This window comes from Drosophila grimshawi, unplaced genomic scaffold, assembly GCF_018153295.1.
Source record: "Drosophila grimshawi isolate 15287-2541.00 unplaced genomic scaffold, ASM1815329v1 contig_311, whole genome shotgun sequence".
Taxonomy (NCBI): domain Eukaryota; kingdom Metazoa; phylum Arthropoda; class Insecta; order Diptera; family Drosophilidae; genus Drosophila; species Drosophila grimshawi.
In genome coordinates, this window is record NW_025063098.1 from 6,957,026 (window position 1) to 6,983,471 (window position 26,446).

At 37.6% G+C, this 26,446-nt stretch overlaps 1 protein-coding gene across 1 annotated transcript in view; it reads right to left on the reverse strand.

Annotated features, from left to right (window-relative positions):
- The window catches only part of LOC6564136 (protein similar), an 85,245-nt gene that overhangs the window by 50,235 nt on the left and 8,564 nt on the right, over nt 1-26,446 (reverse strand). Inside the window, 5 exon segments of the mRNA XM_043215161.1 lie at nt 21,323-21,429; nt 21,501-21,667; nt 21,732-21,947; nt 22,111-22,325; nt 22,394-22,581. Of these exon segments, the coding sequence (XP_043071096.1) occupies nt 21,323-21,429; nt 21,501-21,667; nt 21,732-21,947; nt 22,111-22,325; nt 22,394-22,581 (893 nt within the window).

The following is a 26,446-nucleotide window of genomic DNA, read 5'->3' on the forward strand; positions in this document are numbered from 1 at the left end:
AAATTACCCTCGGCTATAGTTAAATTCAATTTACAACGCGTAACCCAAAACATAAACTAAGCCACAAGCCGCAAATCCCAATGAAACATGAGCAGTCGCTGGCTTCTTGCCATCATTATGGCATTTAGATCTGTTATACGCAGTATATATATATAATATATATATATATATATAGGTATGAGTGTATTTATCTGAGTCTCGCATTCGCTCAGTCATTCATTCAGTTAATTTGAAATCAGCAGCAGAAAATTAGTTTTTCTTTGTGGTGGCAGCGCTTACGGCTTAGTGGCCTCGTGTTAATTTCAGTCGAGAAAGCGCCGGCTGCCGCATTGCACAGTGGTACGCAACTAACAAACAGACAACCAAAAACAACGGGGACAATATATACAAATTAACTGCAAATCGAAGAAGATTAAAGTGGTAGTATTTCCTACATTATTTTTGCTGCCAAATCATATGAATCGAAATACTTTGAAAAGTGGTAAGCTTTGTAGCGAATATTTCGTATTATAAAATTCCATTTTCAACAACCAATCCCAGTTCTTAACCAATTTTCCAATGCTATGTTATTCAGATCAATTTAGATAGACATTAGATTGACATTTAAATAAATATAAATACATAGAAAAAGGCTACGGTTTGAGGAGAGTACCCCTCATCAAAAATATGCATTTTTCACTGGAATTATAATTAATTTTCAATAGATCATTCTAACTTACAACTACATTTAGATGTTAGAACGGAAATTTTGGAAAATTGATTAATTTTCTCGAATCAATTTATCGAAACTAAGCCGATTTTCAAAATAATTGCAATTTATAACAAAATGCAAAAATAGAAAAGCTAAAAATAATAGAACGAAGACAAATTTTAACTTATGGATCTACTGGTACTCTTTAAACTAACAATGATAAGACAAATAGAGATGTGAAATAATCACTTCGAGCGCACGCTTACTGACCGCAATAAAATTATAAGCTACAAGAGTTCTACGAGTAAATACAGTGATAGGATAATAAGTCTAATCCCCAGATGCATTTACAGCTTCCAATGTGTACCTCGATAAGGTCGTAGGTGGAATAAACATGTTTGTGGATAGTTTAAGATTACGATTTCAGCAATAAACAAACCTTTGACAATGTCATAGAATTAACAAAGTAGCTCTTGAGTTTATGATTGTAAGTTGTGTGCCACAATAGATTTTATATATCAATTTATACAGTTTTTGATGCACTGTGCGTATGGAGGTCTTTAGCACGAAAGTGCGTAATTATACCGGCTCATTAATAAGGCAACATCGAAGAGGCTTGTTAGTGAAGTCACGCCATAGTTAGCTGTGTGCCATAGATACAGGTTTTACACAAGATACAAGCTGCTTCTGCTGCTGTTGCTGCTGCTGGATTAGGATGCGCTCGACGCGCAAAAGTATGCAACAGAAAATCGTGTGCAGCATAGCAAGCACACGGCGTCTGCAACGCGGCAGAGTTAGAGCCACAGCCAGGGCCAGAGCCAGGGCCAAAAGCTTAGAGCCAGAGAGCTCAGACGATTTGCCAGTGTTTATGGAATTAGTAAAGTGCAGCTGTTGGCCGGATTGCTATTGCCGTTGCCGGTGCATTGCCATGAACTTGATTTGCCCTTAGTCAAGGACTTTTAGCCAGCTTCAAGGCAAAATATTAAAATATCTACGCGCACATAGCGACAAAAGATCATTTATCTAGAATTTTTACACACACACAGAGCATACAGCATACAGCATTCCACTCGAACAGACGGCAACAGCAGCAGTCAGTGAATTTATGAACACGCACACAAATGCAGACATAGCCAACAGACAACGAGCAGCCATTTGTACAAATAAGCAAACAGCAGCTAGTGGCAAGCAAGCAAGCCAGCAAGAAGGAAACTGAAACTCTGGCTGAAGTTCATTGCGGCATTGAGATTGAGATGAATGCAAAGGCAAACATTCAAACAGCATTCAAACCGCATTCAAGGTTATGTATCAAAGTTGAACAAATATATTCTGTATATATATATATATATATATATGTATATACTTATAGAAATGTGCAGGTTGCACACGGGCTGCACGGGCTGCACGGGCGAGACATGCTCGAGTACACGACTAAATCCTTGCGAGCAACATAATACTAAATCATCGTCAACACACAACTGACCAGAAGCCAGCAACAACAGCAGCAACAGCAGCAACAACGGCAGCAACAACGGCAACAGCTGACAATGGCAGTTAGCTCAGGCGCTAGTTTGCTTTCATTTGATTGCCCCTCGCAGGTCCTCGAGTGTGCGTGTGTGTTGTGCGTGTGTGTGTGTGTCCTTGTGTGTGTTTGCTCGTGTCCATTTCATTGTCTGCGACTATATGGCTGAGTTTTACTGCTGGCCAGGGCCAAAGACGTTGGATGGCCAAATCGCATTGGCACAAGTGGATAAGGAAATAAATGTTTGGCTTGTGCGCCAGGATGTGCGCATAAATCAAGGATTTGTTTGCGGATTGTTGCGGCCAGTCCCAATATACCCAACCCAAATCCAAACACACACTAAACTAACCCAACCAACTGATCCAAAAGGTAGTTGACTTGACAGCAAAAACTTGAAGCTACATTGACCTTTTGGCTAGTTTTTGATTTAAATGTTTATTTTCACTGCTGTGACCATGCCGTATATGGCGTATGCGTAATCCATTTTAATTGAATTAAGCCGTGACATAAGCACGACGCAACTACTTTAAAAAAAGCAAACAAACACTCGTATGAGAGTGTGTTCAAGCCAATTTATGCAAATTGCCACACGCTGCTAAGCAACTCAATTGCAGCTTATTGAAAAGCATCTTCAGCGCTTGTCATCGTCATCGTCCTCATCATCGTTCTCGCCCTCGTCATCGTCATCGTCCTCATCAGCGTCCTCATCGCTGTCGTCCTTCATAACTGCCAGTGAAGCGTTAAATTGCATTCGCTACATGTTTGTTGTGGCTGTTGTTGGCCAGCTGAAAAGACGAGCAGCAAGCCGTGCAAATCCGTGGCAGCTCAGCGAGTGGCAAACGACTTGAAAGGGTTTCTCGGCCACAATGCCAACTTACGACTTACAAGCGACAGCAACAGCAGCAAGGACTTTTGTGACAGCATTACAAAAAAAAATAAAATAAAATGTTTGGCAAACTTTCGCAGAAAAATGTTAACAAAGCCCAATAAGCGGCCATAATTCAACATGAGTTGTCAATACACACGAGTCTCTTAATGCTCATAATGTTCAGATATTGTCTAATAAATGCAGCTTTTGTAGTTGTCTGGCATTCGGGCTTTTCGGCTTGAAGATTTATGCTTAAATTCCAATAAAAGAGTGTATAAAAATTCTCTTTGCATTGTTCCGAGTAGTTTCCATTCATACTAAATTAAATTTGAAGTGCGTGTATTTACTTGAAAGTGTTTGCTATTTAAGAGTGATTCAATATGCCAGTTTTTGATATGAAAAAAAGATACAGTTGATATAGATATAACCTTCGAATTGATATGCAATAAACCAAGACATATTATTGACCAACTATAAATATTGGAGAAGAATTGCAAGTATAACTAATTTTCACATTGAACAAATTAATATCTCAATATAGGCAAGCCTATTATACGTTAAACAGCTGGGCTTAGGGTATCTCCTAGTCGAGCCAATTGTTCTTCTGTTTCTCATTTCTTCTGCTTCTGTAATAGTGCTGCAAAATTATCTATTGAATGCACATAATTAGATGACTTAAAGCACCTTTAAATTCCAATCAAATTGTGTCTTTTAAATAATTTCAAATGTATTATATAAAAACAAATATCTAAATTTAAGTCACTTTCAAAATTAAAACCATCTTTTATATTCCTTTATACATTTGTTTGACTATAAAAACAATTTAATCTAAAGTATACATAAACATCGATTTATAGTTAGCTGGAAATGTTGAGGAAAGCTACTATTTATTTGTAGTAATTCTGTGAAAATGCTATCCTAAACTAACAACACAGTCAATAGTTTGAATCGCATGCAAAGTTAATATTATCCTACAAGTTTTCACAAGTTTTCATTTACGACCCTGGGGATAATTTAAAGTTAAGCATCTAGCCTAACCTTTAGTGTGCTACCGAACTCATTTATCATTTCTAAAACTGCATATTGAATTTTTTAACTCGAGCCTCATAAAAATGCGAATTTCTATTTAAGCTCGTTCTGTGGTTCCATGTGTTGTCACTTTAGATCGAGGACATAAAATGTTCCCAACCACCCATCAAATCATCTGACGACTAACAACTTTTGCGGCTTGGGTGGCATATTTTATGACCCTGTTCGTGAGAGAGGCACACAGTGAAAGAGAGAGAGAATGAATGAGAGAATGGCAAGCGGAAATGCAAAGAGGCAAAATTAATGGGAAACTGGGAAACAGTGAACGCCCAACACGCACAGCGGGTGCTCGTATCCTGCCAAGGAAGTGCGCTATGCTCCACTGTGGTTTCTGAGGCTTGCGGTTCGAGACTTTTGGGCCACGCATGTTTGCGGCACTTTTGGCCTGGATTATGTGTGCTATGTGCGACGCGTAGACCGACTGACCGTAAGAAACTAACAAGCATATATCCTTGTTGGCAAGGACCGCCTATTGGGCGATGGCAGCTACAGTCGAAAAGTTGAGCCCTGTGGTGAAGCCATTAAAAACTACTCAAAACATCAGCTGGACGGCTATAAAGCTGCTCAAAAGCACCCGTAAGCGATACTGAAGATGGATGCTGTTGCTACAGCTTCCCCGTGGGCACCGCAAAATATAACAAATTTGTTTAATTTGCAGTAACAGACAAGGCTATTTACACACACATACACACACTGGCACATACACAACACAAATCAGTTCACACCATGCGGAAAATTGTCTATAAGTCTGAATTAAACATTCAGCCATCGTCGGGCACTCAACGAAAGAGAGCGACTAAGAGAAAGAGAAAGAGAGAGAGACCGAAAGCGAAAGAAGGAAACGGAAACGATGGAAGAAAGTTAATTGAAAACAAAAGTCAAAGAATTTGCATATTTATTTGACGTTTTTCCACCAATGCACGTCGCACGCCACAGTCAATATTTATTTATTCGCGTGACAAATTTAAATTTTTTGAAAAAATAAACAAAGAATACAAAATGCATTTTAACATTTCAAAACACACAAGTCGAATTAAATTTTACTCAACAGCTTGAAAAGAGATTTAAAACGATAGATCGACTTTTAATATATCGATTTTTTGTGTCTCTGAAACTTAAGCAATTTTTTCCCTCTAAAAATGTTGTACCAAATTTAATTTGGTATAATCAAATTGCTTTAACCTCAACTTAAAAACAATTATTGCTGACTTAATTAAATCCTCAGCTGAATCAAATATCTTTCATAATTATCAAGTAAATATTATACACTGAGCTAGAGATTTATACTCCTTTGGCACCCTTTACTTTTTTTTGGATAATTAAGAGCTGAAAATGCATCTATGTTTTTCTTTTTGCCAGCTAAGATACAAAAGATATCCGGCTCTTCAGTTGAGCTGCTCACGGTTCGCACTAATTAAAATTTAACAGAAATAAATGCGGGGTAATTGAAAACTTTCGCCAGCGTCTGCTGAAATCAGCAACTTAATCATTTTGGCCGCCCCTAAACTAAGCCAAATAGCCGCAATGCTGGCAACGAGTATTTAAATTTCATTACATTCATTCATTGCCAGCCAGCCATCCCCACCGCCCCCCTGCCAACGCCCACTTCCTCAGTGCTCAACGCTCATTAATTCGGTTTGTCGGCGACACTCGGTGTTGCCCCAGCGACGCACGCACCTGTCTAAAAATCGTAGGTGTTTTCGATGTGCCCCGTTGTTTCTCTCACCATCTCTCTGCACCCACAATTTTAATTAACTCAATTTGAGCGTAAAAAAAAAAGACATCATCAACACGTCTATATGCTGGCTAAAATGGTGGAGGGGGAGGGGGAGAGAACAAAAAGACAAACAAATGCGCTAAAGTACACACTTTAAGCCATATCCTCATAAAGTAATAACAGCTTTCTTTAATGTTCCCCTTGGCGAGTCTGATATAAATTCTTAACTTTCCAACAAGTGCAATTAGGCAATCCCATTCCCAATTTGACATACAGATATTTAAATTTTTTAACACTCATGCAAAGTGTCGCAAAAAGTTGTATCTGATCTGCTGATCAAATTGTTTTCGCATTTATCTTAATCTGAAAACTTTGCTTCAACTTTTTAACATTCATATTCACATCCTTGGGCTTATATATAATGCAAATTTTCTAGCAATTTGATAATAAACTCAAAAGTTGAGCAAGCAATTGAAAGACTTTCGATTAAGAGATATAGAGAAATCGTGAATATTAACAGGAATATGCTGATAAAAAGTTATGTTATATTATGTGTTATTGTACCCTAAACCCATTAAAAAATGGTTAAAAAGGATATAAGGGATTTGTGTAGAAGTGTGTAACAGGCGAAGAGAACCATCTCCGACCCCATAAAGACTTTTTAATTTTGAATATAAGTTCTCGCATACATAGCAGAGATCAAGTTTATTTAATTTTAGTGATAGCTGCACCTATTTTGTATATCGATATATATCGATTGCTATCGGAAAGTACCAATATTAAAGGTAAATTGATCAATTTGACAAATTTAATCAATATCGGATAATAAATAAATAATAATATATAAAATAAAGTTATTATAGTTCAGGTCTGTGCCTGCCACAAGAAATGAGAGCACTTCCACACATGCTTACATTTAAGTGCGCTAAGTTCTTTAAATTAAACAATGTCCAATCAAACTAAAAACTAAAACTCGCTTATATCATTCTTACTTGTTTAATTTAAGACGAACATTAAGATAAAGATATTTAATTATTTAGACATGTTCTAAATTATCTTCCAAGTCGTTAACAGTTCCCAAAGATAGATTAATAGACTATTTTTAGTAGAGGCAAATTGAGACTTGAGTTAAAACTGCAATCATTTGTATACTTTGAGTCTAGAATATTCTTATATTAAATGCAACACCTTTCGCTCATTAATTATCCACATAATGCTGTTAAGACTGCAAGTAAAATGGATCACTTAATTGGACTAAAATATTTTCAATATTATTCTTTTTTTCCATACATATCCAATAAACAACAGCTGTGCATTTCATGTAGACGGGCAATTGATCCTTTTTTGTTGCATGGGCCGTCAATCAGCGCGAAAATCTAAAGTTTCGGCACGTAGCGCTCTCTGCGCTTTTCACGCTTTCCCTCGGCGCTTTGCCAGTTTTCCCATTAGGACGCACTCGCAGGCACTGACTGCCTGGACGCCGAGGAAACAATTAAGTGTTGATGTTTGGTCATTTTTTCTGCGTGTTTCTGCTTTCTGCTGTTGTTTTTTTTTTTTTTCCTCAGCAGCTGCAACTTTATTAAGCAAAATTTAATGGCGCCCCGCCCGTCCTGCCGGCATCCGGTGCTGCCGTTTTTCATTAGCGACGCCAACTGACTTGCAACAATTGTTGCAAAGGCGAACCAACAAAAAAAAAAAAAAATACAAGCAGCATGGAAAGTTTTACTGCAATATTCTCTGCTGTTTTTCTTCATTTTGTTTTTTTTTCTCGCTTTTTTTTGCTGCTTCATGTTGTACAATTAGTTTGGTTCGGTCGTGTTCCTGTCCTCCTCCTGATTAGGCTACTGGTCTTCTGGCCTGACTTGATGTTTATTTGTCCATTTGCCAAACGTCTAATTGGACTTGCTAAAGATTTCTACAGAGATTTGTAGCGAGTTTTCCTCGATTCCTTTGGAACTGGTAGCTAATAATTCACTGAGTTGTTCACCAGCTTGTTGACTTTTTCATATCATTCCAGATACTGGTAATAACCGAATTATTAATCTTCAAGTGTCATTTTAACCGGCACGCAATGCCCAAGCTAAAGGTTTGTGTAGAACACACAAATTTGTATATATAAGTATATTTATATATATATTTATATAATAATGTCCAGCTGTGTCTTTGTCGCCTGCCCTAATATTGATTTTCAGACCGAAATAGTCTCTAATTACGCGATAAATATAATTACAAAAGTAAAACATATTTATTGGTACACATTTCCTAAAGACTATGCGTCGACCGTTAAAATACATTTAATTATCAATCAGTCTGTGTTTTATTAGAACTTTATATGTCAATCTGGGCTGTTAATGTTATTGCATAATTTGCTTAAATTTCTTGTATATTCTCAATTAGAGACTCTATATAATTAAATCGTTCTTATGTATTTCTTTCTAAAAGTCTGATCAACTTTATTAAATATTTAATTTAACTGTATAAGAATAGAACAGAATTCAATGCAGGTTAGTTTAAAGAACCCAAGAAACAATTTCAAATTCGAGGAGACAGAAATAAACAATTCTATAATTTATTCATTGAAAACTTTTGGTATTCTGTGTGTTTTTTTGTGTATCAATAGAGTAAAATAAAATTTAAAAAAAAAACGAAGTGAAATGCCTGCAGATTGCCACTTGACAAAGCCATATACTATATAAGTGTATAGTATGTATATATGTATATAGATATATGTATATACAGATAAAATGCCACTTTTGTGATGAGAATAATGGGCAGCTGGAAAGCCAAAAAGTATGCAATACTTGTCGGCACTTGAGCCAAAGTGCTGAGGCACATAAAAAAACGCAAAGCGCACAAAATTTTATGATGCGTCTAAATGCGTTCAATGCAAAAGTGTTGCTTAAATGTCAATCTATCTGTCTGACTGTCAATTTCAGCAATTGAAGGCAGCAGCAGCAGCAGCAGCAACGACAGAAAGACAGAGAAGACGACAAAGACGAAGACAGCGTCTAAATGCGTTGAAGGAAAATTTCATTTGCAGATATCGTGCTGTCATTTAATAAACGAAATGTGAGCGGTTGTGCCACACACACACATACACACACACAGACAGACACACAGACAAATGCAGCGATGCAGTAACAGATACTGGCAACATTTTTTACACACACCCACACTCACACACACACATGCCAGTCATGTTAAGGAAACGCGACAGACAAATGTAGAGAGAAACAGCGGTCGAGTTAGAGCCACTGTCGGTGGCAAAGCCACGAGATGTGGCATGCAGCAGCAGCAGCAGCAGCAGCACAGCGGGACAGCGCGTAGGTGAATGCACCCATTGTGTAACTAAACCATAGCGAGACAGTCAACGGAGCAAGCGGCAGCTCAATCTAGATGGGTGTGTGTGCGTGTGTACAGCTAAATGTGTGTGTGTGTGTGTGTGTGTAAATCCCGCTAGTCACACACTAAATGCCAATTTCAGAAAATGACGCGGAAAAAACGAAGAAAAGCAGCAAAGAAAACAGAAAAATAGAGGGAGAGAGAGAGAGAGAGAGAGAGAGAGAGAGGGGGGGAAAATATCACATTGCAGCTGACACGCAACATGTGACGCAGAGTCCAGGCACCTAGACAGGCCAACCGTGCCGTGCTTCAGGCGGCTTTTTGGCCAAAAGAAGAAGAACACCAAAAAAAAAATGGCAGCCAAAAATGTAATTGACAATGACAGAGCGCGAACAGCGCCAAAATCAACAATTTAAAACGATTTTCATGTAAGCACATTAACGCCCACCACAAATCCCAAAACAAATAAACAAAAGATGACAAATTCTTACTAAATTGATCGACTAAAAGATGCCCTATACACCGAATTTGCTAATGCCACTAATTATGTGTGTAAGTTGAGCTTAATAGTTAACAAACTTCTTGCAACTTGTGTGTTGCAACAACACTAACAACAAGTAAGCCACTCAAAAAAATATGAGACAAAGCGGCTTTTTGAGGAAATTGATATTGATGGGCAGCGTGCGTCTAAAAAAAAACCTCAAACATAATATACATTTTGTCATCATTTGCCAGGAGCACGTTGCGTATGCGCAATGTCCAATACAACGGCTAATTAAAGCAATCAAAGTTTTGACAAAGAATGCCTATACTGCAAGCGGGGAGGGAATAGGGAGAGACGCGAAGATGTCGCAAATATTTAGACAGTTTACACGACTTGTTTAACGCCACAGGATCAAAGGCAGGGCCAAAGCCACAAGGAGCTTTTGATTGATTGAGCAGCAGCAGCAGCAGCAGTTGCCCAGCAATGCCCAGCGGGACTGGCAAGGACTTGGCTGCCTGCCTGTCAGTGTCAAAAGGCTTTTTGTTAAGCAAATTGTGTGGCGAAAAGGTTCTCAATGCTGCTTTGGCTCAGCAGATTTAACATTTCTGTTTGCTTTCTTTCTTTATTTTGGGTTTTTTTTTTCTTCCTTTTTTTGTTGTGTGTAGTTGATTGTAAAGGGACTGGGTTGCCTGGCTTGTGTGTGTGTGTGTGTGTGTGTGTGTGTGGGAATCGAGTCAATTAGGTGTTGATGGGGGACTGAGTGGGGTAAGAAACTGTTGCATAGTTTAAGGCTCATCGTTTTTGACAGCATTTCTCGCTTGGCTGTTGCCCCTTCCTGCTGATTTTTTTTTCTCCTTTTTTTTTTGCTTGCCTAAGCACATTTATTCGTTTTGTCTGGTAAACTCAATACACAGACACACATTTACACACACACACTCAAACCTTGGGCAACCTCAAGCAAAATAAATGCACAGAAAAAAAAAGTTAACGCAAAAATATCAAGAATAAAGAAAATCTCCGCCCGACAGCCAAAAACATAAAACTTTGCACATTCATTGGGAATTTTGCGCTCTTCTCTCTCTCTCTCTCTCACTCTCTCTCTCTCTCTCTCTCTCACACATTCTTTCGCTGCTTCTTCCTTTTCTTTTTGTTGATTTTCTTTTTTGTTTCTTCTTTAGTCGACAATTTTTGGTTTGTGTGTGTGTGAAAAGTGTGCGCTTTTTTAATTTAATGAAAATTTTCCACTTCGCCGATTGACATTTTGTGTCTTTTGCCGCTATCTCTATCTACACCCCTCCACCCACCGCCCCCGCTCAGCCCCACCCACTTTAACTGCTTTAGTTTGGCGCTGCTTGCGGTGCAAAATGTGCAAAGTTGAGCTACACTGAAATCTGCACGCCGTGGGGTTTGCAAATAAACACACAAATTTACTTTACTTGGCTGTCGTCTTAAATGCCGCCCGCCAGCCACGGCAAAAAGTCATTCCACACGCTGCGGCGGCTTTGGCTGTGGCTCTGACAGTAGCTGCGGCAGGCGTTCGACACTGCACAGTGGTTGCAAACCCACTTAACAATTAACAAATCTGGTTGCTGCATATTTAAAAATGTTGTATTTCAATTGCATCTATTGGCAAGTTGGATGAGCTGAATTATTACTTTGGCTAATTCAATCTGATAAGTTTCTTACAACTCTTACAGCTGTTTAATTTTTAAAATATCCGTTTACATACAGGATATAATTATAAATATTCGGAAATAATAAGGCCAGCTGAATGACTACTTTTTCATATACTTAGGATTTATCGTATACCCATTAGAATGGGGAAAAAGGTATAATAGAAACAGATTATGCTAACCAAAGCAAACAATTGAAAACCTGGTTTCAGGGTGTCTCTTGCCCGATTAGATCATTTTTCCTAGCTATATATATTATTGTAGAGTACTTTAATCAGACTAGTTTCTGCCTTTCAACATTATTATCATTACTTTAATTATGTTATAAAATCTTACAAAATGAAAATCAATTTTCAACAGCAGCAGAGAAAATTAACATAAACGCTTACCAAACCTATTTATAGCTAATGATTTCCTCAAAATTATAATATTCTCTAAAAGTATACTGAACAATATCGGTTGTAGTAAGTAATTACATGAATTAATAAATAATGTAGTAATATTTTGTAACAGGTTTGCTTAAAACATTAATTAAACTATTAAGCCTGGTTAGAAGTGATTAAGCCTATTGGAATAATTTTAATATGCAGACCAGACTTACAAAACAAAAACAGTGCGCACTTTAAGAATACATTTTTAGGAATATTGATTACTTATTAAACTTTAAGCATATTCATACAAATTTGATTAGGGATTGCAACCACTGTGCAAAGCTATTGTCAGAACTTTGGGCATTGCCTTTGTTTGGATGCAAGTTTTTGGCGTGTAATCAAATGCATATTTGCATGCAGCAATACACCCCAGGAATCACACCTCTTTCTCTCTCTAATATATCCCTGCCACTCCCCCCCCCCCCCCCCCCCTGTACACTTTGCCTTTTGTATAATTTTCTGCAAGACTTGCGAAAAACTTGCAAAACGGCAAAGTTTCAACTGGCAGCACGGAAAAGTATGCAAAGACGCTGATAGCAAAAGCAGCAAATCTGACAGAGATGCTAGAGATCCAAACGTTTTCGAGGTGTCCTTACATACATATACATATATATATCTATATATATATATAAATTGTGTATACATATGTCCTAGCCGTGGTTCCTATATCTATTCATCGTTGAGCGGCCATTGAACGCTGCCCGGCTATAAAGTCAATTAGCAAGCATTGCGACTGCCATAAAAGTGCACAAGAATCGAAATTAACTTAGCCAAATCACATTAAGGGGTGCTCTGCTCTTAGATAAGCGGGGGTTGCAGAGGTTAGAAAGATGGGGTGGGGGGGATTAGTATAACATGCAATGCACGCACATTAAATGTTATTAACGCATTTAGAGCCGTATCAAATGCAGGCAACGCTTTTGTCTTACGTACTCAATTGAATGCTTATCTAATTTTAAATGCCAACCAAAGGGGGATGGTTTGGAGTCGCGGTGTGAAAGAGGTTCCTGCCACATTTGTGAGCAGCACAATGCAATTCTGACGTGACAATTGCAGCCAGCACGTAGTATTCTCAGTTTGCAACAGCAAAACTTAAAACTTCGCAACGAATGCGGCCGCTTTAAAGCGTCAAAAATGGCCAAAGTGCAAAGGCCGACAGTTGAAGGGGGGGAGGAGCGGAGGAGCAGAGGAGTAGCACTACAAGGTTAGAGTTTGCCATTTAGATTCATCATCATAAGTCACTGCCCGCACAAATAGAATGCAACTAAACGAAATGAAATGAAATGAAATATTTGCGCTGCGAGCAGCGGGCCAAGGATTAAGCAAGGAAACTGCAGCCAGCAAATATCAAATAGAGCTGTAAAGGTAAGCCAAACAAACAAAAACTAAAGCAAGTAAAAGAACCCCGAGCGAGTGTAAATGACTAGGAGATACCTTGTAACCAAACCAACCAGATTGGCGATTAAGGGTTGGCTGACCATCTCCTGACATCCTCTGCTGATAGTAGTTTGTACGGATATGGTTAAATCTATGATGTTGATGCTTATCACAACTATATATATATTTGATCAGATCGGGCATTCTTCCTTCTGCACAATTTTAATAACTTTTGTGCTTAAAGTTAAATCGTCAGAAAATTTGGAGCATATAAAGATGGCATTTCAATGAATTCAAATGCCAAAATTGATTCTATTTCTTATAGCCTTTAAGAACCAGAAATACTAATAGATCTGTAAAAGACTTAAACTAAAGAAAGTCGATTTGTTTTGCCTACAATATTTAGCAATCTGCATTTCAAATTCCTCTACTACAAGTGCTATAATTATAAATGAGATATATGCTCTGCTAGATCGATTTGGTTATTAAAGTTGATCAACAATATATTATTATTTTTGGAAGATGTCTCCACTTACATCTCGCCTAAATATGCGTGGCTTAATGATACCCGTTTGAATGCTTACAGGGTATTGCAAGCTGAGCTGGGGAATTGGCAACAACAAGATTTTCCACTTGCCAAGTGCATCAACTGTTGAACCCGCCTCTTGTTGCCGTTGTGTTTTTATGAACTTAATGAAATAAACAACGTTTTGGGTGGATGCAACCAAAAGTGCTGCATAAGTCAAGGCGCTGTGGCAGGCTGCCATTAACATTTGCCCCACGTAGCACGAACGCAAATGCCAACAACAAATGCCAGCCAAATTGCCGGCATATTTAATAAACACTGGCAAAATAGAAGCGAATGCGAATGCGAATGCTGGCATTTTAACTCTCAACTCAACTCAACTCAACCCAGCTCAACTACTAGCCAACAAAACAGTGCGCCGTAGGGAACAAACGCTCCATAAATCAACAGGTTAACAGATAAGACGCGCTCTTTGTAGTGCTTCTTGCTCATTGTAGAGTAATGCAAATGGCAGACGTAAATTCATTAACATTAGCCAAATTACTTTGCTATGCCGGCAGCGCACAACATTTTGCAAAATTACATAAATAACTAGGGAAATATCTATTTCGACAACCTATGCGGCATTCCAGCCAGCTCTTTGTAAGCTGCAAGGCAAAACATATCCTTTGAGTCGCATTATCCCCACAATATCGAAGACACTTCAAAGCAAAATATAATCGAAATAGTTTCCAGTTCGATAGATCCTGAAATTATTTTATTGGTAAACTTTTTAAAATGAAAATGCGTTTTAGTTAAAGCTGCCTTTCTTAACTGATCTTAATGAAAAGTTTACACTCGACTATAAATGAGTCTGAATATATTTTAATATATATCAAAGGGAAGGCCAAATCTTTACAATCGGAAAGTGTTTGTATTGAAATTTGCGACACGAGCGCAGTTATCGATATCGATCAAATGAAATAAACTTCATCTGGCTATAGTGTTCAAGAATTCATATTCCGATTCTGCAATTGACTTGTTCATAAAAATGAACTCGACTTTCGTTGCTGATCAAGAATATATATGCACACTTGAATTTACATACTTTTGTGCAATTTCATTATTGCCTTTATCGAATTTTTAATAAGATAAATATTTAATTTAAAATATTGTGGTATTTAGATTTAAGCAGAATAAACAATTTATTAAATTGTCTCTTAAAGTTAGCTTTAACAATTTAATACTTTTTTGCTACTTCGAGCCGATTATGCTTTATCTTGCCATACTTTGTATATGACAAACTAATAAATATTGATATCAAAATCAAATATGAGAAACTTGACAGCAAACAGTTTTTTATGCAGTAAATCAACTGAGGACAACGCAAAAAGGAAAAACAGTTGGCCAAAAATATGAAGAAAAGCCAGAAATTTAGCTGAGCTTTGCTTTATTTTTAACGAATTCCAGCAGAAAAATGTCTTATTTGTGGCTTTACGACTGTCGAAACTGATTGACCGCATAAGACACATAAAACAATTTGATTTGCGAGAAATTGAAGCTGACATTTTCGAGAAAGAAATCCCAGCAAAGTATTGCGCAGCTCTTCATGGCTGTCAACTTAAATCAAGCAGAATGAGACTGGGAAGAGAGGAGTGGGGAAAGTGTGGCTCGTCTGTCAAAATGAATGCGCATTTCTGGTTAACGATTGGCTGGACAAATGGTGTCAAAGGGACTTAAAGAGCGGACGACGTCATAAAAGCGAAAATGCTAATAAATGGAAAACAATTTGATGTACTGCATTAGCCTTGAACTTGTGTCACTGCAAGCGTCCTGCTCTCCAACTGCAGTACCCAGCTGGAATGCAATTTATTTGCAGAGTAACTAACTCTCACAGGAAATGCCGTGCATCCGTTGGTAACTTTAAGCCGCATTTCCGTGCTCATGCAATTTTAATTTGTCAAATGGCTAGCGGCGACGGCTGGCTTTGTGCTAGCTAAAATTAACTGGTAGATTTTACAATCCACGCAAGGATTAGAAGCGGCGGCAACGTCATCGTCATCATCATCAGCAGCAGCAGCAGCCAGCCAGCCAAGTCGGGAAAAGTCAGACACCACAAACGCAACTAACGCTGACTGGCAGCAAGAGCCGTCGTCGTCGAGCCACTCGAATTGGACCATTAGTTTTGACGGCATTAGTTGGCGCTTTTCATGGCGCGCAGACACAACCAGCCAGCTAAATAAATAAAAGACGAGCAGCGGGCCCAAGCGAACCAGAGAAACAGCCCCAGCCCCAGCCCCAGCCCCCAAACAAGACGGTGCCCGAGCCTTGCTCTGCTCTGTTCTACACAGCTCCCACGGCGAAATTATGCATGTAATAAAAAGCGGCGACGCACCAGTGCACCGCCCACAAATGCACTGCCACGCCCACTCTTGTCGCGCTCGCCCCAAAATTTTAAGTGCATTAACATAAACTGGCGGCCAAAACACCAACCCCAAACAGGCCCACACTCTCCTCTCCTCTACTCCCCAACCAACCAACCGACTAGAAAAGATAAATACAACTTGTGGGCGTCCACGGTGCATGCAACAGTGGCAGAGTTGGCGGGTAGAAAAGCTGATGAGTGCAACGACTTGACAGCGTCAGCAGCATCGATATCAATGCTAGCGATGCGCTCGGCACAAGTCCACAGCGTGATCAACAATAATAATGAATATATAACTTGCAAGTGAATAGCTGGAAAATATACATATTATATATGTATTTCTTTCTTCTTCTTGGAAATAATATTTTGAAATAAGTTGAAAAACACACATCGTTAACAAAATTGTGTGTAATTTGGAGTACAGAAAAACGAAAAAGTTTTTTGCGTAAATTTGATCTATGCATTAATCATGTCATTTCTAAGGCATGTGTTCCTTAAAAGCATAAAGATTAATGAAGAAAAGTTGAAATGTTCGAATCGAGACAGCTAGACTAGGGGATACCCTAGAAACAGCTTTTAAATACTTTGTGGGTTTGCTGATAGTCGATTTTTTCAGAAGAAAATTAGGTTTTGATTAATAAAATCTGTGCTGATCAATAATCTGTCAGGGTAATATTATTAATCAATTTGAATGCTATCGAAATCGATTTGTATCGATATTCGGAAAGCGTGAAATCGAATAGCTTATTTTTCGCATAATTTACATATTTTTTGTTCTTATTGGCTGCATATTTTCATTATATATTGTTTTGGGAATTTTATACTTAATTTCTCTCAATTCTTTTCATTTAAAATTCATATTACAAATACAATTAGAGCCTGCCAACGCATCTCTCGTATCGGGATTGAAATGTAGAATATAACTAAAAAAAATACTCAACAAGAAATCTTAAAAAAGGACGAAAAAGGACATGCTTGAAATCAAATGCAGCTAAAATTGAAATGGTTTAAATTATGTAGAATTTGTTCATATCTCAATAGTTGCACAGAGTGCTGATAATAAGTTGCAAATACGAGTTGTCATCAAATTTGATAAGTACATATTTTTATTTTCATATTATCAAAAGTGGAAATTAGTCATGAAAAAGGAAATTACCAACGTAAATATTAAGATTAATTGGGTAATATTGAAGGCTTTCAAGCGTATATTTATCGTGCTGAAATTGCCAGTCACGCTGCCATCACAAATTCGACACATTTGACAGGAAACGTTTTGTCCGCACAGACATGACGGCATTTTCCACACAGGAAGCGCGTCTAGGTGGGTGTTTCTGTGTGTGGGTGTGTGGGTGTGGGTGTGTGGGTGTGTGGGTGTGGGTGTGTGTGTGTGTGTGTGTGTGTGTGTGTGTGTGTGTGTGTGTGTGTGTATGTGTGAAAGGCATTAACAGACTCGTAAACTGCCAAGTTGCTTGTTATGTTGATTACACAAGCAAACGAGAGCGCGAGCTAACCAAAAATAAAGTTAAGACTCAAAAGTTGCACTTGAAAATGCGGCAGCTGCAAACAGCAAAAGGAGGAGGTATATAACGGGGTGTGTCTGTGTGTGTGTGTGTGTGTGTGTGTGTATGTGTGTGTGTTAACAACTGCCCCCCAGGCAAAGATATGCATTTGTTTGGCAACATTTGAGGCATAGGCACGCCCCCCACAAAACTGTGCAACACTTGGCAACACTCTGCTTGCCTCGTACGTGTCTGTCAAAAGTGATAAAAATAAAATAAAACAAAACACATGCAAAAAAACAAATGCACAGAATTCGCACCAAAAAAAAAAAAATATTTTAAAAAATCAACAAAAAAAATAGGAATAGCATAAAACAAATACAACAGCAGCCAACTGTCATTTTGACCCTCGCCTTCTGTGGCAGGAAGTTTGCAGCGAAGCAAGAGTTGAAAGTTGAATGCCTGGCAAATGCACCCGCAGCAGTTGCATGCCCCTTGCAACCACCCCGCCCCCACCACTTGAGGGAAATGCATTTGTGACGGACCCCACTTGCAGAAAAGTTTTTGCTCACGCAACAGTCGATCTCTGTTCTGCAAATCTGCCAGCGCCACTTTTTGGTATTGTTTTTCGTTGCAAATTTATTGCAACATTTGCCACGCGCTCGCTTTTATCTCTCTGGGCGGGTTTATTTATCTGGCACGTTAAATTTACTTTTGACGCCACACACACACACACACACACACATTGAATTCTTTACACATTTTCCTTGCTAGCATCCTTTCATAATTTTTCGCCTCGAGGCCAAATTGTCGTCTTTATTTGCAGCACTGGAAATGCTTCTATTTTTTCTCCCCGTTAACCATTTCGCATTTCCATTTCAATGCACATCAACAGCAGCAACAGCAGCAGCAACAGCAGCAGCTTTGGCTAAACGTGGAAAACGTTTTGAGATTTTCCGCACATGACATTTGCGATTTTCCGCACATTTTGTATTTTATTGAACTGTTTGTCACAACGCGCTCGCCGCTGCTGCATCAAGTGCTGCTTTAAGTCAGAAATGAGCAGAAAAATGGAATTGCAACTGAAATTTCTCCCTCATGTCGACGTATCAAAAGCATGTAAACTTTATGAAAATCAAATGGAAATAAAAATGGACAGCGATCATAAACAATAATATGGCAAGAGTGTGCTTTTAAGAAAACTAAAAAAAAAAACAAGAAGAAAGTTAAGAGGGAGCTGTTTGGGTTGGGGGCATGTCAGCTGCTTTGCTGCTTTGCTAACTGGCAGCAACTTAATAAAAACAAAAAATGTATGAAATACTTTTACGACTTTCGAAGACATTTTTACAGCTTGCTTCGCAAACTTGGCTAACGATATGCGATATGCACAAGCCGGATGCAGCAACCAGGCTGGAGCTGTAAGACCAGACCATCACCATCACCACCAGCAGCACTAGCTGCATTCCTAAGCAATCCAGACCACTAAGGTCCAGTCCGAGTCCGAGTCAGAGTCCGTGGTCGAATGCATGTCGACATCATAAAACCGAAAGTCATTTCGCACAGAACGTGTCTGCTGCTGGTGCCTCTGTTGGCCAAGAAGCCAAAGTCATTGCAGCCAATAATAATTCCAATTGTAGTACAGTGACAATTTCTTTACATTTTTTTTCTTTCCTTTTCTTTTTTTTTTGTTTACAGGATGCGTTCTCTTCTTTGGGGTACAATGTACCAACAATGGTCAGCAGGAGCAGCAGCAGCAGCAGCGCTTTTATTGCCCAGCGTTGGCATTTTAAGTGCAACGACTGCAACGTACCAAAAACATTATTTGGTCAATGTAGACGACATGACGCGGCCATTAAACGCAACAAATAAGCAAACAATGGCTTAAAACTTGCCAACGAGCAAGCAGAGCAACGAACAAATTAGTAAAGACCCAAAAATGTTCATATTTTAGAGTCTGTGAAGGCGGCGGCGGCGGCGGCGGCAGCTGATGACGAAAGCTGGTGATGCTTAAGAAATGCACTCATATATCTCATATCCTTACAGGATTAAACAGCCGTAAAGATAGAGGCACAACTTATTGCAGCCACTGTTTGTGTGGTAGTTCGACAACAGTTAAGTGCTCTGATTGCTCACTCAAAATCCTTATCGATTCATGTAATTTCAAGAGCACTCAAGTAAGTTTAGTTAATCACATGTTGACCGCCTTGACAACAATATCAAATTATATATATATATATATAATACTATATATATTTGCATATAGTATATACAATACTAAAACAATCAGTATAGTAACACATTCTAGATTTACTATCAGCTGAATTCCAATTTCGAAACTAATTCCTCTAAAGATTTATTGCATACCTTTAGGATTGGCTACTAAATTATTTCAAATAAAAATACCAAATTGCAGTTCATAATTAAATTCAAGTTTAAAGAATGCGAATTATTATATTATTCTAATAATAATGTTGTCAAACATAATCGAAACCTTATAACTATTATTGTACCTATTGTTAAAGCTGGTCAACACTATAACGACTTGTTATTTATCTATAAAATATACATATACAATAATACTACACACAGTTTTGCAGCTTTAAATGTTGATTGTTGAAAGGATCAATTAGTGATCTGACAATAAATAAAATAATATTCAATAATCCAGTATTATACAACATTTAGGTGCAAATTAAAAGACTATCTATTAGCACAATTTGAATTGTAAACCTATTTTTGTCAACTATTTATTATTTGAATTACTAAGCAATGTGTAAATAAGGAATTGCAATCAATTATTTCGAAAGATTAATTTTTAAGTGAAATATACTTCATTAATAAATCATTAAATAAATCTTTTTATAATGAAATTGGAATATAAAATACTATAGATATGAATGAATATTTTTATTGATAGCTGTTAAGTTATTCCAACATTAATCAATTCAAATGCACCTTAAATCAAATGCCTATCTTAAAAAGTATAATTATTATAAATTGATTAGATTCGGTTATTGCATTTATCAAGTTATCAAGTGGAATAACTAGCTAATTAGCTGCAATAATGTTTATTAACTAATAAGGCAATTTTGATGAGAATGCGTTTAATGAAATCAGAAAAAGTTAACACCAGCGAAACTTTTGGGCGCTCAACCAGAAACTGCCTAGGGATGGATGGAGAGGCGGGAGCCAAACTGCCAGAACAATTTATTTATTTAGTTTTGCAAAAGCTAATTAGCAACTAAAGTGAAATTAAAGCAAAGACACTCACACACACACACACAATCACACAACGACAATGGACCCTTTCCTGGTCGCAAAAAGGGACACGCGAAAAGCAGCTGGATGAACACACCGTGCTACAACTAATTAAATGCAATAAGCAAGTCGGTCGGCAACTAGTGGAGATGGCTGCTGCAGGACACCGTTGGACATTGTGGGATTGGGCGTGACAGGATGTGACAGGAAGTGACGGACAAAAAAGCGGCAAACGAGTGACAACTTTGTTTTGATGTGAGCAGGGACATTAACAGGACGTCCGTACGCCCTTTCGCTTATGCGTCGTGGCACAAAACTAACGAGAGACGAGCGCATTTTAATTTGTACATTAAAGTAATTAGTTTAACATTAGTTTGTTTTAATGAACAAGCGCCAGCAGCAGCAGCAGCAGCAAGCAAATTTCCCTAGTCGAACACTTACCACTCTTGAAGGTGGCCATTAGACGCTCCGAGTCGGCGCCATGCTGGCATTCGAATAGCGATGTCTCCAGCAAATCGCCAGGCGAATAGCCAAGCAGACTGTGCATTCTACAAAAACAAACAAACAATGCAAATTAGCAACGAATTAAATCAAAAATATATCCAACTGCAATGCTCACTTGTCGTCCACATAGGTGAATTTCATGTCCAGGCCATGTTTGGTCAGAAATGTGCTGGTGCCCAGCGGTATTTCAATGTTCGATGGATGCGGTATCGGTCTGCCAATGGCAATGAGCACCCGTTCACCTTTGCTATTGACGCTCAAATGTCCGGTTATGTGTATAACCTGCAAGATATAAAGTTCAATTTCGTCAATAATGTACGATGAGATGCTTGATGTGCATGCTCACCTTGTATGAGGCACTCTTGATGTTGATGCTTCGTCCGCGACTGGTTAGCGTGCACTTCATGCGCACAAACAGATCACGATGATATGTGCTGACCCCCGATTCGAGCAGCTGCTCATCCTTGATTTTGACATTGCGTTTGAGGTTAAGTGCCTCCTTAATCTCCGCATGGTCACACTGGTGAGCATAGTCCCAGATCTGCTGGCCCAACGTATCAATCTGCAAGAAATCAAATGTATATTAATCAAAGATTTACTTGTAAATTGTAATTTAAAGTTCATTTGCTTGTTGATGTTTGCTTTTCGGGAATTCATTTTAATTACAAATTAGTATTCTATAAATGCTTTATTAAAGATATCTTCTACAATATACTTTGACGCACCTTTGTGATGCCCAAAAAATCAATAATATTCTCCGTTACATATGTGATATCTCCCTCATTGGATAGCACTATCAAAAATCCATCCATTGTCTGCTTCAGCAATTGGCTCGCATCTGCACAGTCTAGCCAATTATCGGCATGATTTTCAATCTTGAGCTTAACCAGTGCAGCGGCTGCTTCGTTGCGGTCGGCGCAGTCAAGGAGTATCGAGGGCACTGCATATAAAACAGTTATCGTTATATCTTCAATATGGTAATGGAATTCGGGCAATGGCAGCACCTACCAAATGACAACGCTTCACGAATTTTCAGATAGACAAGCGTAATGCGCATCACAGATGCTTTGTCCAGCTGATTGAGTTCTTCGGTCTTAACGGGCAAGGCCTGGGATAGTTCGGTAAAGATTTCCGTCTCCTTGGAACGACGACAGCGCGCCGCATCGCGTGACTTTTCCTTGCGCTTTTCATTGTTCCTGCAAAGTTCGAGAAAAACAAATAAAATTTAATTATTTTGCATTATGATTAATCGAATATTGAAAGCTTAAAGCTAGATCTTAGCTGTGCCAGAGATCACGTAGACCACTCTCTTGACGTTATACGGGGTTCGCAAAATTTTGCTTGCCGCTGGGTTTGGGTTTGGGCTGGGGAATGGGAAGGGAATGGGAAGGGGTGATATTTAAATGCCAAGTGGCACAGAAATGCGTACATTTCAATTGTGGCGATTTGTTGCTTTTTTATTTGATTTGATTTGATTCAATTGAAGCGAGCGAGCAGCGCACAATTTTTCAATTGAGCGAAACATTCGCAATATTCGCTGGTACAAGGCGATGCTGTCAAAGTTCACGGCAAATTGCGAATATTTTCACAGCAAATACGTTTGTGTGTATGAATGCACGTGTGTGTGTTGTGTGTGGGTGTGGATTTAGATTAAATCGTATGGAAAAATAATCACAGCATTCTGAAATAAGAAAGTAAACTAATTGCATTAGGGAGCTAAGCAAGCAGGTAGGAAAGGAAAGGTTTCCTTTAGCACAGCAATTTATATGAATATTCCTTACCAAAAATTCTGGGTTGTGGTTTGGTCTCAAAATTGTTGGTTTAGAAATAATTGGATTTATATGAAAGGCTTGTCTTAGTTTCTTATTTTAAGTAAGTATTAGACAGGGTTTTAAAAAGGATGTGAAATTTTATTCATCAATTTCAGAGAAGTTAATAAAATGACTGTGGAATAACTTCGTTCCACGTAATTCTGTCATGGACTTCAGAGTACGTTTTTTGAGCCTTTCACTTTTAGCCAAGAACACTTCTTTTGTTTGTTAACAGCAACTCAAGAACTCAAGTGGCAGCGCTTAGTGGCTTAAGATAGCCAGAGCCTGCTGACAAGCAACAAAGTAATTTGATAATGACAAAGTAATTTGATGAAAGCCTTGGCACCATTTCAGTTGCCTTAAAAAAAAAACCAATAATAATAATAATAAAAAAAACCAACACAATATAGAGGAATACATTAAACTCATTTGTAGTGGAAGTTTTGGTTTCTTCGACATCTTTAAAATGTATATATATGTGTATTAAAGGCAATTAGCATGTTCAACGATGATGGTTGCCTCAACTGAAAACTACACAAGCAATTTTATTATTTTCCATTTCTTATCAATTGACTGAACCAAAACCAAAAATATCATTGTATATACAAATATATATTATATTTATACATATGAAGAATAGTTTAAGAGTGCACTGAACTCACGTCGTGCTGCCAATTAATATGATGACAAATTCTACCTAAATATATAGAAAAGAAAGTGCCAATAGATGCCAAGAAAAACTCGTGAGCTTTCGGAAAGCAACAGTGAAATAGTTTCTAGACAAAAATATTATTAAACGCGTATCGTGATTAATGCACGAAATAAGGTCGCAAACATATGATTTTTATTTAATGATTATATAATGATGATGCGGCCACGGCGGCACGTAGCAAGAAAAAAATGGCACACACAAATATTTACAGAAATTTGTGAAATTAAATATTTAACAAAATGTATTAATTTATTTATTAAACATTTATATACAGAAATGTAATAAAGTTTCTCAAATTAAAGACGAAGGACAGGAAAGGTAACACAAATTAATTATCAAAACGCGCGCAGCCGTCGAACAAGTAAAATAAAACTAAGCTGACAAACAGATAATAAATCAAATATTATGTTTTCGTAAGAAGCCAGTTGACAACAAACGGCAAATTGATTGCTGTGTTGTGCCCCCCTTTTTTTTGCAAGGCTTTTCATGTTAAACACGCCGCCAAATCAGCATGTGATAAACAATGAGACAGACAGACGTCAGACAACAGACGACAGTTAGACTGAATAAAAATTAACCATTACTCATACGACGCGTGTGCAGACAAATTGACAAACTAAGCACTTCTGAACTTCCTACCTCCACATGGCAACCAAAATTACTTGTTTCAAGAGCAAAAAGTTTAACTAATTATTTAGCAAACATACGATACAAAAAAAAAAATAAAAAATTTATTTTTTTATTACTCTTTTAACAAATAAAAACCGTATATTGGTTATATCTGGTATTAAGTCAAACAAACCGCTTTTTTTTTGTAGCAAATTTCAAACATTTTTTGCTTTCCCGATTTATTATATAGTTGTTGCACAACGGAATCACGACTTGTAAAGAATGTGAAAGTCGGAAATATTGGGAATTATGGAATCCTATTATTTCACCGAATTTGATTAGATGATCTCTGTAAAGATATCTATATATATTATATAAATATTATTATATATTATCAAAAACGTGTCGTTTGTACCTGTCACCAAATTTCATCACTCTTTTTTGATAAATAACATTATCAAACAGTTTATTTATTTGTATTTTTTTTTATTTTTTTTTTTGATTTGCCCAATATTAAAATTAAAAGCGAAAAGAACATAAGCTCACAATGCACATTCACTTATTTAAAAGTAACAATTCGAGTTGAGTTCGTATCTACCCTCCACCACTCCTCCGCCGTAGAGAGTGACTTTCTGGGCATGCTAATGGCCTGCTTAAGCGATTTAAAGGCGGAGGAGCGGCTGCGCAACGAAGGCCAAGGGGTTATTCATTAAAATCGAATGAATTGCTTTTAAATATTCACAGAAGCGCTTGCAGTTTTTTATTTAAATTTGTTATTTATATTTTTTTTTTAAATTAATTTTGTTTACTATTGTTGCTTTTATTTCCGGCTACGAGTGACTTCAAGCGTTGCGGGAAAGAGCTCAACACGTGTACTTTTTATAAACATTCGCACGTATTTATATATATATAGAATATTGTAATCTTAATAATTCGAGTGATTCGAGCCTTATTCCAGAAAATCATGCAATCAGTTGCACAGCCTAAGCTAATTCAAAATTATAATTTGAATAACAACTAGACTCAAATACCTGGTATCTAAGCTGCAATTAACAACAAGTTCAAAAGCTCTGGTCAAGACAGCTCAACTTGGAGCCAATATGATCAATATGAAAAAAGCATTTTGGTTAACATAACCAGTTTTTCTGAAATTCATACAGCTGTTATATAATGTGTCTGAATATAATTATTTTATATCATTAAGAAGATTATTTATTCACAATTGTGACTTTTATTACTATCGGCAACCGATTTGTATTCTATATTCAACTTATCTTCAAAATAGAGAGACGCCCATGACTACATCTATTTGCTTGTTACATTCTTTTACACAACTTCATTATACCCTTAATGTTTCACATTTGGAGTTCAAACGTTTTAAACAAGCGTTTTCTGGCAATTTTAAATAGTTAAGTAATTATGCTTGCATTAACGAACTCATTAACAATTAAAGAAAATGAAATAAAACCAAATATAATATTCAATTGGAAAGGCACTCGTTTCGAGTAAGCTTACTCAACTTATAATATACAAACAATTCAAACACACCTTAAGTGCAATTGAAACTTCAAGTCCAATTCTGAGCCAACAATAAATGTGACGCTTTGCTAAACAATTGCAAAAATACTTATCGGCAATTAAGGATTTTCGGATATGCAATAGATAAGCAAATATTATGGCTAAACGTGAGACTCGTTTGCGTTGCCCGAAACGTAAACAAAATCTTTGTGAGAGGCACGCGCTAATGAGACACACACACAAACATTTGAATACTCATACTTATACTCATACTCATTCTCATTCTCATTCTCATTCTCATTCTTATACTCATACTTATACACACTCAGAAACAATCATTCACATTGTGAGTGCTCGCACGCCGCTAGCATGTCAAATGGGAGAAATGAAAGAATCTGCGTCAATGGAATA